We start from the raw sequence: 14,244 nt of genomic DNA on the forward strand, positions 1-14,244 counted from the left end.
AAGGAGGTTTGTTTTTTTTTTGTGTAAGAGAAGGTGAAGATACTCAAATTCTACATAGGAGTGGAAACAGTATTGCATCCTTCTCTATGTGGTCTTTGCTGTGGCATCACAGTGATGAAGTAGTGATGTAGTGACCATGTGAGTAGTGATGAAAAGGAAAAGTAACAATAAACTGAGACAGACATATACATTGAAAATGCTGGTTTCACATTTTGGTATGCCTTCATTTGCTGTGACATTTCTTCTTTTTTTCTTTAAGCTTGCCATCATCTCCTGCTTCTAGCAAACTCCAGTGGAAACCATCTGAAGCTGATGAATTGTCTCCACCAAAAAGTAAACTGAACACCCAAGATGGGATTCAGATTCTTGGCAGCTTGGGAACAAGCACATCTAGTCGTGCTCGAGCAAAGATAAAAGATGAGGATTCAGATAAAATCCTGCGCCAGTTGTTGGGGAAGGAAATCTCTGAAAATGTCTGTATGCAGGAAAAGCTGACTTTGGAATTTCAGGATGCTCATGCATCCTCCAAGAACGTGAAGAAGATTTTGCCAGAGAAAAGGGAGTTGAAGTTAGCCCGACTGAGGCAACTGATGCAGCGGTCTCTCAGCGAGTCTGATACAGATTCAGCTAATTCTGAGGAGCACAAGAACACCCCTGTGAAAAGAACTGATAAACCAAGACCTCAGCCTATAGTGGAGAGTGTTGAGAGCACAGAGAGTTTGAACATGATGCTTAAGAAGCACACTTCCACAGCTGGACGGCGCTTCCCTTTTGGTATCCGGGTCTCTAAGTCTGTGGACGGCCACAGTCCTTCCCCTACTTCGGAGAGCAGCGATCCAGATAATGAAGCCCCGTATCAGTCTGGTACAGTACCTCAAAACCAGTTTTGTGGAGACAACTCTCCATCCAGCTTGGATAGTGCCACTGCCCAGAAGGTTGCCACCAGCCCTAAGAGTGCTCTCAAGTCTCCATCTTCAAAGCGAAGAACCTCTCAGAATTTGAAACTGCGAGTAACTTTTGAGGAGCCTGTGGTGCAGGTGGAACTAGCAGAGTCAGAATTAAATGAGGAAAAGGATAAAGACCGGAGCAAAGGACTCATGCGGGCTCCAGCCAGCTCTGGGGAGCATGCAGGGGATCAGCTGAAAAGGCCTTTTGGAGCCTTTCGGTCCATAATGGAGACACTGAGTGGCAACCAAAATAACAACAACAACTGTCAAACAGCAAACCTCATCAAAACCTCCTCAACGCTGCCTTTTACCTCACTAGGAAGGAAGACAACAGAAAGCAAGGGAAATCCAGCAGTTGTCTCAAAAGGAAGAAACAAGCCAGTGAGTACATGGAAAGAAGGAGGGGCCTTTATTTTCTTGTCTCGTTAAGTAATGCATAAGTTTGACAGCTTCTTCCTTCTGCCTTTGTTTCGCAAAATGATACAGACAAATACTTTATTGTATTTGACCTACAGAAAGCCCATCTTTTTAGTTCTGGAACTTTTTAGTTCTGGAAGAATTTTCCAAGGAGCGGCAGGTATTGCTTATGTATAGAGTCTGTGCTCTTAGGGCACATGATTCACATATTCTGTGTTGAAAGCTTTCCACAGAGGTTTGATTCACATGGAAATGATGTTTGCTGTTGCAGTGAGTGACAAAACATACGATGAGAATGCCAGTCTTGAAACCATGGGTTTTCTGAGGAGTAAATAACTGAAGGACTAGCCCTGTCCTGTCCTATGAAGACTGATGAAGCCAAAAGAATAAGAAAAATAACAAGGAAAAATTGCATAAATGCTCCTTCCTGCTTCTGTGGGAGCTACAGCCAACCCTAGGTGTTGAAGCTGTCATTGACAAGTCTTCTTTGACCACCTTATCCTCATAGCATAGAGTCTTCTTGTATCAGAGCATATGGTTGGCCTGCCATAAAACATACTGGATTCAGATCTTCCCATCTCTCTGTAGTGAACTCAGAGTGCCTTTTCTGGAAACCCAAGGGAAAGAGGGGTGTGCACAGTTAAAAGGCTGGTCTTCTTGTATAAAAGAAAGGAGAAAATGCTTGGAACAGCTGCATCTTTCAAGGTTTTAGGTCAGCCTAGGTCATAGGTTGGACTTGATGATCTCAAAGGTCTTTTCCAACGTAGTTAATTCTGTGATTCTTTGATTTTGTACTGAATAGAACAGACAGATGTAGGAAATACTGTGGGTGCAGTATGTTTGTGGAGAGAAGTGTAAGCATCTGGAGATACAATTGAGGTGAGTGAGAGGGAATGGTAGATGATTTAATCCTCTGTGGAAGACAGGGAGGGAGGGAAGCAGTAGATGGAAAGAAATGAAGATTTCAGGATGAAAAAAACACCATAAAGCAGGCCAATAGGAAGGGAAGCAGCAGAAGTGAATTATATACTGTAAAAAATATGACAAGGTAATGGGAGAATAATACAGGAAAATCTTAGGCAAAGAGGAAGCAAAAGAAACAGTGGAAAGAGAGAACTGGGAAATAGTGAATAGTTCACATTAGTGGGTACTGTTAGACCAGTAGTGCTATAGCACACTGAAATTAAAATAAACTAAACGAAAAATTCAAAGGAGACCTAAAGGGCTAAATTGAAGTGGGACTGCATTTCTTAAGGTTTACTCAGGATTACAATATGAACTACTGATTTGAGTATTTAAAGACATGCACCATCTAGTTGAACACCCAATTTAACTAAGTATTTTTATAACACACTGGTGCTTTTTTTCTTTTTTTAAATGGGTGAATCAGTTTTTATAGTGGCAGAGGAAAAGACAGACTGTCTTCAGATTTTCTGATAGGTTGCAAGGCCATGAGTCATTTTTGTAATTCCATAAGAAATTTGAAGGATTATATCAGGTAATTCTAACAGTATTGATGCTTGCAACGTAAAATGCTTGTTCTGTGAAAAGGCCATGTTTGCATGTATTGCTGCCAGCATCAGAACTGTAGAAAAAATAAATGTTCATACCAACTGACTGGACCACCGCATATATTTCAAAGAGGTAATAGATTCAGGCACAAAAATAAATCTGTTAAAATGTTACTGTTGCTATCTGGCTGCATGTTTTAGTAGATTTCCATGTTATGCATGTGAGAAGCTCTGTGCATGCTCTTAATTGATATGCTGTTGTACTTCCTTAGGATCCTTACTTCAACTACACCAGTCTTTCTTCTAGCACCTTGAATGAAGAACTGTGTAACTTTGCTTGGTATGTGCTTATGCATGGTAATGTTTAGCATCTCTGTTGCCTTTTCTCAAATTGCATGTGTCTGTTAACATTGTAACTGAAACACTGGAATCAGTTGATTCATGAGAGGGAAAGCAGATGAACATCTGAATTCCTAGAAAAGCAGAAATTTATGATGGATTTCTGCTGATGTCACAATTGAACTCGCTACAGGGTTTCAGTTCCAAGCAAGTACAGAAAGTATTCAGTCTCATAAATCCACCAGGGTGTATAGCAGACTTTGGCTGAGTATTCTGCCTCTGTTGAATAAAAGTCAAGTACCAGATGAGAATGGAAATTAAATTTCCTCTCATGAGAAGAGCAAAAAGACCACAGTTCATCTCTAAATAGAGAATATAGAGAACATGAAGCAGAATGCTGTACTTTAAGTCTAAGTGCTCTTCTATTTTCACACATTTTTCTTACTCTCCCTTAGATTTCGAAGTTAAATTTCATTTTTAAGTCTGATTAACTGTGCCTGTATTCAAGCTCCTTAATTTAGTCGTGTTCCATCAGGATTATTCAGGCAGATAGAGACCAGTCCCTCAATTCCATAAAGATATGTTAGAAAAAACACCACTTGATAAAATATTTGTTTATTTTATAAGCAAATGGTCTCTAAAAAGGACCTGTCATTTTCACCTAACTCTTAACATTCACAAATTCCTTTTTTCTTTTTCTATTAAACTGAAATGTAAGTAGTTTGATACTAGTTATTCTGCAGTTCAAAACCCTAAGTCACTTTCAATATTTCTAAATATCTAATACATGAAGGAAGGGAGGTCCATTCACTATTCTTTATTGCCGGGACCTTCCCATACCTAAAAACTCAATTTCTGTAATGGAAATGAGAGTCTTGTCCAGAAGCCATTGGCACAGTGTATGTGAAACCAGAAACCGTAAGATTTCCAAGAGGTTTCATTCTCTCGTGAAAAAAAAGAGGGAAACTTCTCTGCAGAAGGCTGAATAGCAGCAGTTTGAGGGGAGCATCAGGGGGCAGCTTCCGGTCAAAACATCCAGCTGGCTGTCCAGATTAAAGATTAATGCAAAATGATTAATCTCATCCTTATGTTAGAGCCATCTCCCAGATGTTGGCAGTTGTTGTAATTTGTCACTTGCCTTGCGTAAATGCTCTTGTGTGAGAAATCCCTGGCAATGTGGCATTTTCCCAGAAGTGAGAGACAGGGGAAGTCTGGCTGCCACTGCAGGTCTGTGCAGTCACTTGCTGGGAGGGTGATGGCTAGGCATGAACTCCTGGCTATCCCTCCAGGCACTGTGGGTCTACGCACCATGTCCTAAAGCTGCCCCCATTACCATAGACACATGGAGAGCCAGAATAGGAAAGAAGGAACAGAGTGCACGAAGGGCACAGCTTGAGGAGGCTGTTACAGTACCCAAAAATTAGGAAGTAGGAAAACTATGTGTCAAAGTCTGTGGCATGAGATTCCCAAATACCACGTAAGAATAGAAGTTGTATTTTGGTTTTCAGAAATCAGGACACAGACCTGAAGGTTCTCAGAGCTTCTAAGCTAGCCTTTGCAGTGACCTTTAGCATATGTTGTGATTTTTGAATAGCAAAATGGGTGCCTGACATTTGTCAACTACATGATGCCCAGTAGTTGTGACATTCAGATCTTAAAAGAACATCACCATTGTGTGCACTACAAGCTCCTGGACACTGTTTGAATTTTCCCTGGATAGCCTGGGGAGACTATGTAATTGCCATTTCAGAACTATTTCAGAAAAAGAAAACAAAAAAAAAATATTTTTTGGAGAGCAGGATGGTCTTCGGTGGTTAAAACCTTTACAGATTTTTATATTGGACAGTTATATTTCTGAACACTGTCCCAAGCCCATTTTGACACTACACCCTTATATAGGGGATTTTGTTAGCATTTCCTGAAATCTGAAGTCATTATAAAAGATCTACTTTCAGCAAAATGACATTCCAGTTGTTTAGTTTCCAGCACCTTTTTCTTCAGCTTCTGTTCTTTTCATTTGTTATTTTGTTTTCATTAGAAATGCCCTAAAGTATATTAAGGCTTTGTAGTTTACTTTTTCAAGCTGGTCACAGCTTAATAGTAGACAACTGTGCTAAAATTTTAGTGGCCTTTTAAATTTTTTTTATTTTTTTTTTAAAGCCTTGGAGGAAATTGTTGGATGTGTAATATAGTTTTGGATATTTTTTCCTCTTTTGGAAGGACTATCTAGTTTTTGCATATTACAACTCCAAGCAAAAACTCATAGTAGTTTTTCCATCTTACATGTATGCCAATGAACAGTTCTTTCCCACATTTTAAGTCATCTGAGATCTACATTACATTAAAATAAGCAGTAACTCACCATATCAGTATAAAACCCTGTATTAGGTACAGCTATCAACAGCAAAAATTGCTTCCTACATGGGAGCACTCAGCAGAATCCATCATTAGATGTCTGTCAGATAGTAAAATGGGCATGCTTCTGAAACAGCAAATGTATCTAACCTAATACATATCCCACTGCTAGGCCTAATACTGGATAAATTACAACTTCAAATATATCCTCCAGAAAAAGAATGCCTATCTGTATGTCTAAGAAAATAGTTATCATACCATTCATATCAGCAGAGTATAACATGAATGTGAAAGTACCTTTGTCACAGAAGATTTACATTAGTTCTCTGGTGAACTGTTGTGATCATGCATCACTACTTGTTGCATGAGAGGATGTATTGGTTGCCTGGTGATACAGGCACTGGAAGATGTTAGAAATTTCATTAGAAATTTGGTTACCAATTAGAAATATTGGTAATACATTTTCACATACATTTTATGTGACCTCTTTGAAGTCACATTGCAACTGTAGAGCTGCCAAAGTGGGTCTTTGGTGAGCCTCTCTACATGGGGAACCCACCCACGGGCTCTTTCAGTGCTGCAAGCCCAAGCCAATGCAGCAGGTAAATCTTAGCCTTAGAAGGCCTCCTGTAGTAAAGATACACAGTTAACACTACGATAGCAGCAATGCCTATTAAAATGCCAACATGTAGGTCTGGCAAAGAGTTAAGCTCCTCCTTTACCTCCTCAGATTCAGTCCTGCAAAGCTGGTCTCACCTGGTTCAATTCTGTGCCTTTTGCTCTTGCTTTGGGTAGGTGACAACTGCAATTTAGATGTATAAAGTGGGGTTTAAAATATAATGATCACACATATGCTTCTTATTAGGACCCAAAACTATGGTCCCTGAGGTCAGCTTCTGTTAAACCCTGAAGAAACCACCAGGTTATCTAATCATCCTAAGTATAAGTTTCTTGGGAATATTTGGTTCTGTGTGAGGGTTGTAGACTGAAATAAAGCTGTTCTGGCTTACAAGAGTCAGGCTCACCGATACATGAATTAAAGGCAAGCTTCTTCAAGCACACTCTTGCTCTCACTCTAGTGTCTGTTCTTTGCAGCAGCAAACCAGCTAATCATGATTGTATTGTAGGACTTTTGCTTTTCAGTAGTAATAACTTAAAGTGAGGCTCTTAATGGGTTTGACAATTGCTGTGGACTGGATGCTTCATCAGCAATTAGTCGGAAGGTTAATTGAAGAGAATGGGAATATAGTGGGAATTCAGAACAAGAACATATGAAAGAAAGTGAAGAAAATGAGTGCTACAAATATGTTGTGCCTAATTTTTCTACTCTAATTGGCAAGCTGTCATTCAGGTCTCATACATTATAGATAGATAGGTTCATTTCTCCCTGATAATTATTAACGAGGACAAGATAATTCTATTACAGGCAGAGTCAGAAACCAATAGGATATGTCTAATGTTGATTGTAGTGGATCTTTCTGTCACTGTGATACTTTTCTCTAAAGTATGAGGAATTTTTTGATACTCTGTATCTGCATTGTTACCAGAACTTGTCAATAGCACATGAATTAATGCTGACACTTAAAAAGCTCTTCATCATCCCATTGGTTTTCAGGTTTGATTTCAGAATGGAGGTTATAACTCAGGAAATATCCAGAAAATTAAAAAGTATTTTGCACAGCATACATATGTCTAGAAAAATAAGCCCAGAGAGAAAGCTGAATTCATATTTCAGCACATAAAAATGGAACAAAGCAGAGTAAATAAATACATTGCCAACCCCTTTATATTTTTAGCGTTACCACTGAGTAATTTTCTCCTTTTTTTTCTCCAGGCATGATGACATCAACTGGAAAATCCAGAAATCTGATGCTCAAAAGAGTACTGAAGAGCCAGAGCTGCAGGAATTCTTCCTCTAAACCACGTTGTGATGTCTCACTTAGTTTGAAATACCTGAAATATAGCCTTTTGGAAACACTAATATGAGACATACCCTTCACCAGCAAAACAGCAGCTGTTAGGATGCCTTAATTTGTATCAGTTAGACCATTTACAAATCTTTTTTATGATATATGTGTATATGTAACTTGTTTGTAAACTGTGCTGTGTAAAGGCATGGGTGAGCAGAAGTAACAATTTGAAAATTGTTATGACACTTGCAACCTCCAAAATGTTTGTTAGACCACAGAACACGTTTTGTACTTTGTGTCTTGCATGGATATATTGTCATATATCTTTATTTGCCTTTGTCAACAGCATATACTGTCAAAGTTTCATCCAGGACTCTGCCTGTGCAGCTCCTCAGTGAGATCAAGGCAAAAGCGTTGATTTTTTTTTTTTTTAGTATGTTTTATCTGTTGTTATTTCTATTTTTTGTAAAAAGGAAATAAAGAAGGTGTTAATAGGACACACTGAGTCCAGATATTTCCTAATATTAATTTCCTTTTTCAAGCTTTAATTTTTTATTGTTCTTTTTGACATTCATTTGATAATTTGACAACGTCCAGTTTCTGGATTTCAGTCAATTAGTTGTGTCAAGAGTTGCTTTAAATAGTTCTTTAGTTTAAGAGTTGCTTTTTAGTAGTTCTTTATCAGCTTTAAAACATGTAAAAAATGCAAGAAGTATAAATGCAATTTTAAGTAACCAATTAATGCTACTTGCCCTGTACTGGCAGTATGTTCAGTTTTGTTGAAGTTATTGCATAATCTGCTGAAACTCTAATCCACCTTTTCTCAAAGCTGTCATGATCCCTTTTCTGAGAGTTCTTTTAACTTTTCAGAAGTGAAAAAAAAAAAAAAATTTGCCTTGTTTGTGGTAAACTATGAGTACATTCTTCAAATGTGTCCTACAGCACAACATCCAAAAGCAGACTACTAGGCAATCCTTACTTGTCACATTTATTTATAGCAAATATATGTGTATATATTTGCCTTCTTTTGATTATGTTGATTTATTTCCATTTGAAGAGTGCTACAGTTTGCTGAGAAAGATCCAAATTCATGAGGATTTATTTTGCTGACTGTTCTAATAGAACACATGGAAGTCAAAGAAGGTTTGCCAAGGAAATTTTTTATGTGTCACAAAGACAGTCATAGAATCATGAAGTGGTTTGGGCTGGACAGGACCTTTATAGATCATTTAGTTCCAACCTCCCAGTAGTGGGCAGGGACATAAAAATTATAATACTGTGATAATTAAATTCCTGCAAAGGCAGAACTAGTAACTAAAAAAATGTGGGCACATGAGGATTTTGATTAAGTACAACGGAGTTGCTTTCCGTGCAGTTTCTCTTGCCTTTTCTTTGTGTTTATCTTGACTGTTGGGTTTCATTTATGGTCAGTGAGGAGAAACTTCCTGAATATGACGCATTCTACCTATTAGATATCTCTTACTTGCCAGGAGAACCAGCTAGTCCCTTCCTACTTACTACAGGGAACTGAGATAGTGAAGCTGTTGGAATAGTTACTTACTTTTTGGATGACTTTAATTAAGTGTCATAAATGTCTTTCTTTGTGTCAGGCTTGAGAGTGATGTCACATTTGGCCACACATCCTGCATGGACCAGGATGGCTGAATGCCCCAGGCACCCTGTTCGTAGGCTTTGGGTAAGCACAGATTCCTACTGGATAACACAGGGCCAACTGAGACACAAGAAAAACAAACAAACAAACAACCCAAACAAAAAAACTAAACCAAAACAAACAAAAAAATCCAACACACACACACACACACACACAAAAACCCACTCCAAAGCCCACACAATATTAAAAAATAAAAGCTTGTACTTGCAGAAATAAAATTCATAAATTCTTTCCACAGTTCTTATCTGTCACTTGGCAGCACTCTGATTTTCTAGCTAAAGTGATAAACCTAGCACTCTATCTGACCTGTTTAAAGAAACAACCAAACCTCCAAAAATATCTGTGAGCCAGGAACAGCAATACCTCTAACTGGGCCTCCTGTCATCTGTGTGCATATGAAAAATCTGAAAGCAAAATGAGAAGAGACACATGTGCTGCAATTGCCAGAGTGGTGAAAGAGAGCTAAAAAGGAGAGATTCTATGTCTGGCAGAGGGGCTTAAAACAAACTGGCAATTTGCATTTTTGAGAATGTGAAGAGTTGACTGTGTTCATGTGACTGGCAGAAGCAGCAGTCCTGCTGAGTGATCTTGACTGACTGGAGATGTGTAAAATCTGCCACAGTCTGCAGTACCTAGCTGAAGCAGGGGATGAAACTGAATTTCCATGAAAGGATTTGAAGCAGACCAAGATGTAAATATTGTCAAACCCTGGAAGTAAGAAACTGCCTACTCTAGAGACTAGGGATTTAAAAGTTATCTGCTCTCTGTAATGTAGCAATTTCCAAGGATGTTAGAATATAAGAATATACAGCATGTGGAGAATCAAATTATGCAAGTATCCTAGGGCAATGCAAGTTATTACATGAGATAATACAATGCCAGGAGATGTTTGGGGTCTGTGGTTAATGACATCCGTGGTTCTTGAGCACATTGCAACAGAAAAATATTTTGGGGCAAGCTAGTTCAGAAAAGAGGCCAGCTTGATGGAAGCATGAAAAGTAGTGTCTGGAAGGCTTAAGGTGAACTCATGTTGTATAAACTGCTGATTTTATTGTTCCTAATTTGTAGTCTCTTTCCTCCCCAGGGCCCCAAAGCCTGCACTTGGTACATCGTGATGTCATGCCTATTAGAGAAATGCTGATTCTGTGATCTGCAGCTGGCTGATGCCTGTGTGTTTCACATATTTGTATCCTCAGTAGCTATAAAATCCAGGTGTCGTTACTCCTCCTGTTCAGTTTCTAATCCTCCAAGTATATCCCTTCTGGCATGAATCTAAGTCAGGCTTCTGTCAGCAGAGCATAAGCATTTCCCAGAGGCAGAAGAGATGGTCAGGAAATTTCCACCAAAACATCTTCAGAAAATACTACTTACTAAAAGCTTTTAGCAGGAACATAAACCCCTTGTGATTACAGCTCTTGCATAAAAGATGGTCCTCCATCCACTCAGAAATTTTTGATCAAAGAAGTCAGTGATTTTCTAGTGAACCAATGTGTGTCCTAGTAAAACTGTACCTCTGGATGCCACAGATACATGAAGTAACTTTTCATGATCTGTCACCCAGAATATGTCAGAATAAGCTTCTTGGTGTTTATCCTTTTTCATCATTTATTCATTTTCATAATACTCCATTTATTTGTCTTTCAATGTCCAAGTTAGAGGTCAAATGCATTAGTTTAGTAAGGTATTAATAAGTAAAATCACTATAGTCAGCATAGTTGTATGAAGTGGAAGAGACTAGTTCGTTTAGATTTAATATTCATTTCACTGTAACTGTCATTCAGAAACTTTTTTGTAACATCAAGCTGGCATAAGATCAATGGCATAACAAAATATGACTGACAGCGTAACAGTAAAAAAAAAAAATACATCCACTTATTTATAACAAAATGGTAACTGTCTCAGAAAGATGCTGAGAGCTGATTTATTGCATGTTTCATCACCTACCATCACAAGAAGCGTCAGAATATGATCGTGCAAACCGTCAAAACGAAAGTAAAAATGTCAGCACATCATATGCCAGGTATGAATTAATGGATTAGTAAACAGGTCTCAAGGGATGACAACTTCCCATGTAGACTAAGATTCACCTCTTCATATGCTTGAAATATTTCTTAGCCTTTTAAAAACCTACTTGATGAAAAATCAACAGCAAGATTAGTTTAAAATGTAGTCCCTGCATTTGTTGTGTCAAACTGCAAGGCTTTGTTTGTCTGTCATGAAGTGTTTTTTCAATGACATAGTAGGAGTAATTTCTCAAAATATATTTAATTTCTTATTGCAAGTTCCGAAATGTCTTTCCAACAGTACATCATCTGTGCTCACGTATGGGCTGTTACTTAGTTGGTTTTTGTATAACTGTTTTTCTCTGCGTTTTGAGGTTGGAAGTAAGCAAACAGTTGTGCAAGAGAAATACAGTACATGCCCTGCAACCAAAATATCCTTCAGACACAACTATGGTGAGCACTGTATGCCCAAGTGTAAAAGCCCAGGGAGGGCTTTTTTTAACCTGCAGTTCATGCTCTGGCTCTGTAGAATATTGCTGCCCTATCACCTTCTTGCATACACCAGACATACTATTCACTATTTGTACCCATCTTTTCTTCCTTATAGTGGCCACTCAAATATGTAACTTTGATCCAACTATCAGAGACTTCAGACAGGAGAGATCAGATGGGTTCTTAATATGCCACACAATCTCTTCCAATTAAAGAAGGGTGCTATATACACAGCACCAACCACCCATCCTCTTAGCACACATTTGGTAATGCATCACCTCTTTTCCAGATACTCCAGGTTTTGTCGTGCGGACGGCTTTAGTCTAACATATGTGGTCAGCTGTAAATAATAGCTCTAGCCATCTGTTTCCTGGAGAACATTTCTTTGACAGCTGCAGAGTCACTTCCTTTCCCACTCTAACAGTTAGGTGTTTTGCCAGTGTGCTTACTGGCAAGCAGTGGACAGGAAGAAGGAAAATAATTATTCAGGGTATATTTGGGAAACTGATAAGAAATCCTGATGCTGTTAGAACACAGAGCTAGCTTTTATGTTTGTTTTAAGAAGGCAATACTTCTCCAAGAAAAGAAAATCGTGGGTCTGGAAGTGAAGGGAAAAGGCCCTAAAGGAGTTTTCCCTCTTTCCTGTTCAGACATGAACATGGCCTTACGTTTAGATGGGTATGGAAAAACTCCAGCTTAGGGACAAATTCAGGGGCTATGCAGTTCAAAAAGCTGTGGCCTGGTCATATATCTGTGCGTTTGTATATGCATGCAGATATTAAGACAACAGTTTTCCAGTACACAGCTAAAAAGGAGGGTAGAAATAATGCCCCTGCTGGTCTGCACAGTCTGCTAGGGGCAGAACTAGAAACAGTAAATACAGAACTGGAGCAAAGGATATGAAGGTCATGTGTTAGCAAAACTTCCCACAAATAACGACAGCACTGGAAACAATACCCAGGAGGAAGATGGGAGAGAATGGTAACTAGAGGATTTTAAGTACAGATGGGAGAAACAACTGTCAGAAATGACATGCCAGCAACAACCATCAGAAATGCCATGGGGCAGGCAGCTGGATTTGGATGACCTCCTGATATCCCTTTCAGGCAGTTCTCCTTTAATGGGTCTGTGATTCTGTAACAGAATCAAAAGGGAAATCTGAGGTTTTTCATACCTTGTGACTTTCATAGCACTGTCAAGACAACCAACAATTCTGCCAGTGGTCCATGATACAGCGTTTATTTTCTGAGAGCAGTGGTCAGATGAGATTCATCTACAGCTTTGCTAAGGAATCAAGTAAGTGACAACTTTAGGCTTTCCTGAAAATGTCTGCCCAAATGCAACAGCTTCTAAAATATTCTTCTGGTCTTTTAAGATAATAAAACCTTTTGTTCAGTGCAATGCCCAGTTTTCACTGGGCACCAGAAGCTAAAAGTGAAAGTTTGTTTACAGGATTCTCAGGTTTCACTCTATATGCAGTAGTGGCACAGGAGAAAATAAAGCCAAAGTGTCCAAGAAGGCAAATGGAATCCTGCATTCAGAAGAGCATTGCCAGCAGGTCAAAGGAGGCAATCCCACCCCTCTACTTGGCCCTGGTGAGGCCTCCCTCACTTGGAGTGCTGTGTCAAGTTCTGGGATCAGCACAAGAGAGACATGGAGCTCCTGGAGCAGGTCCAGCAGAGGGCTGCAGAAGGGAAGCCCCTCTCATATGAGGAAAGGCTGAGGAAGTTGTTTAGCCAGGAGAAGACACCACTGAGAGGGGTTCTTATCAGTGTCTGTGGGTATCTGAAGGGAGGATGTCTAGAGGATAGACCAGGCTCTTCTCAGTGTTGCCAAGCAATAGGACAAGGGACACTGAGCAGGAACTGGAGCACAGGAACAATGTGGAAAGCGTTACTGTGAGGATGACTGAACAGTCTGCTCAGAGAGGTTCAAAACATGTCTAAACAGAACATGTCTGAGTAATGTGCTCTAGGGACCCCTGCTTGAACTAGCTGACCTTTAGTGATGCCTTCCAGATCTAAACATTCTCTGATTCTGTGATTGCTTACAGAGGGTAATTGAACAGTCCAGTTTTACTTAAAGAGAAGAACCTTGAACAGCAACTGAAGGTACACATTTTGTTGAAGGGAAGTTCCCACTGCCTAAGAGAGTTAGCAGAACAGCTGATCCTGTCCTGTAATAGACACCCTTTTGTTTGAACACGAATTCTGTCATAGAAGTGCCCTTCTATCAGCACAGGAAAACATTTTGCCATTCCAGTGATTGAGTCAGTTCTTTGGCATTGAAAGGGCGCATTGGTGAAGGGCTCTTTAAAGCCAGAGTTGTTGCTGATAATGGCATGTTCTGGGAGGAAAAGAGGATGGAAGAGTTGCAGCATTAGGTGCTTCATAAGGTACTCAGGCCTCTTACTGGGCAAATCCACTGATTTGCACTCCCCTAACATCTGCAAAGCAGCAGGAGTGCTGGTGCCCTACAAACTGTCTGCTTTACTAGCAATGGGAGCAAGGACTGTGCAGAAAAGAGCTGCACTGTAAAAGCACTTGTGTAAAACAGGCAGTTTTTTCGTGTTTCTCAGAGGTAATTGTAATATGCCAC

The 14,244-nt window shown here is 39.4% G+C and overlaps 1 protein-coding gene across 4 annotated transcripts in view; it reads left to right on the forward strand.

Moving 5' to 3' along the window:
• Positions 1–7,976, forward strand: part of SNCAIP (synuclein alpha interacting protein) — an 87,479-nt gene extending 79,503 nt beyond the window's left edge. For 3 of the 4 annotated variants that reach the window (XM_015615063.2, XM_019005324.2, XM_019005325.2), the window contains exons 10-12: positions 260–1,328; positions 3,148–3,215; positions 7,404–7,976. In XM_015615063.2, coding sequence (XP_015470549.1) covers positions 260–1,328; positions 3,148–3,215; positions 7,404–7,488 — 1,222 coding nt within the window. In that variant the 3' untranslated portion in view covers positions 7,489–7,976. The remainder of the gene's footprint in view (positions 1–259; positions 1,329–3,147; positions 3,216–7,403) is intronic. The other variant, XM_015615068.2, reaches the window with a different exon arrangement.
• Positions 7,977–14,244: the final 6,268 nt, after the last annotated feature.

The sequence above is a fragment of the Parus major genome, chromosome Z (assembly GCF_001522545.3).
Source record: "Parus major isolate Abel chromosome Z, Parus_major1.1, whole genome shotgun sequence".
NCBI classification, from domain to species: Eukaryota; Metazoa; Chordata; class Aves; order Passeriformes; family Paridae; genus Parus; species Parus major.